This window comes from Arachis ipaensis, chromosome B03 (assembly GCF_000816755.2).
Source record: "Arachis ipaensis cultivar K30076 chromosome B03, Araip1.1, whole genome shotgun sequence".
In the NCBI taxonomy this organism is placed as follows: domain Eukaryota; kingdom Viridiplantae; phylum Streptophyta; class Magnoliopsida; order Fabales; family Fabaceae; genus Arachis; species Arachis ipaensis.
Genome location: NC_029787.2, coordinates 130,302,871 through 130,303,678, shown reverse-complemented (window position 1 = coordinate 130,303,678; position 808 = coordinate 130,302,871). Strand labels below are relative to the sequence as shown.

Sequence of the window (808 nt, the reverse complement as noted above, 5' to 3'; positions counted from 1 at the left end):
TGAAACAAATAAAAAAAATAATGCAAAAAAATAAAACAAACCAAAACAAAAAAAAAATCTATTTTAAGAACATATTAAAAATATAATCATTCATATTATTTTTTTCTATCAACCTAAATTTATTGGATAAATAGTTTATCTCACCTTAAATGTAATCTTGCTTGCAACGACATTGTCTGGAGAAGAAGAGAATGTGGCACTTTCATCAGTTGATTGGTGATCATTGTATGTAATAGTAGTAACGTCTATGCCTTCCCCTTCCAAAAAAATGCATGGCTTCTGACATGGAATATGAACCTTCTCTCTACACAAAACACAAACCATAACAAATTAATTCATTTTAATAATAACAATAAACTGAAAAAGAATAAAAACAATTAAATAAAAGTAACATACTTGTAGGTTCCAGCATTGATGTGAATTTTCACCCATTGGTTGTTATTTTCAGGTATTGAATCAATTGCAGATTGAACGGTTTTAAATTTTGACTTTCCAGATTGATCAACTATAATAGTACGTGAAATTTGACTCTTACAATTCTGCGCCAAAGAAACATTGATATAACAGAAAAGGGAGACAAGGAGAAGAAGAGGTAGGATAACAGTAGCCGTTGTTTGTGCAAACAAATTCATTGTTATATGATAAAGTTTCCAATGAAAATGATCAATATAGTGTATATTTAAGGAAGAGAAAATGGAACAATTTAATATTGTTATTAAGAGATTTTAATTTCATTAATGTTATTATATCATGTTTTGATTGTGATCAAATTTTTGTAAGAATATTTAATCTTAACAAACCAAAATTA

At 27.0% G+C, this 808-nt stretch overlaps 1 protein-coding gene across 1 annotated transcript in view; it reads right to left on the bottom strand.

Annotated features, from left to right (window-relative positions):
• LOC107633881 (probable pectinesterase 55) overlaps nucleotides 1-632 on the bottom strand; it is an 8,575-nt gene extending 7,943 nt beyond the window's left edge. The window contains exons 1-2 of the mRNA XM_021117473.1: nucleotides 397-632; nucleotides 145-304 (exon numbers count right to left, since the gene is read on the bottom strand). Coding sequence (XP_020973132.1) covers nucleotides 145-304; nucleotides 397-632 — 396 coding nt within the window. The remainder of the gene's footprint in view (nucleotides 1-144; nucleotides 305-396) is intronic.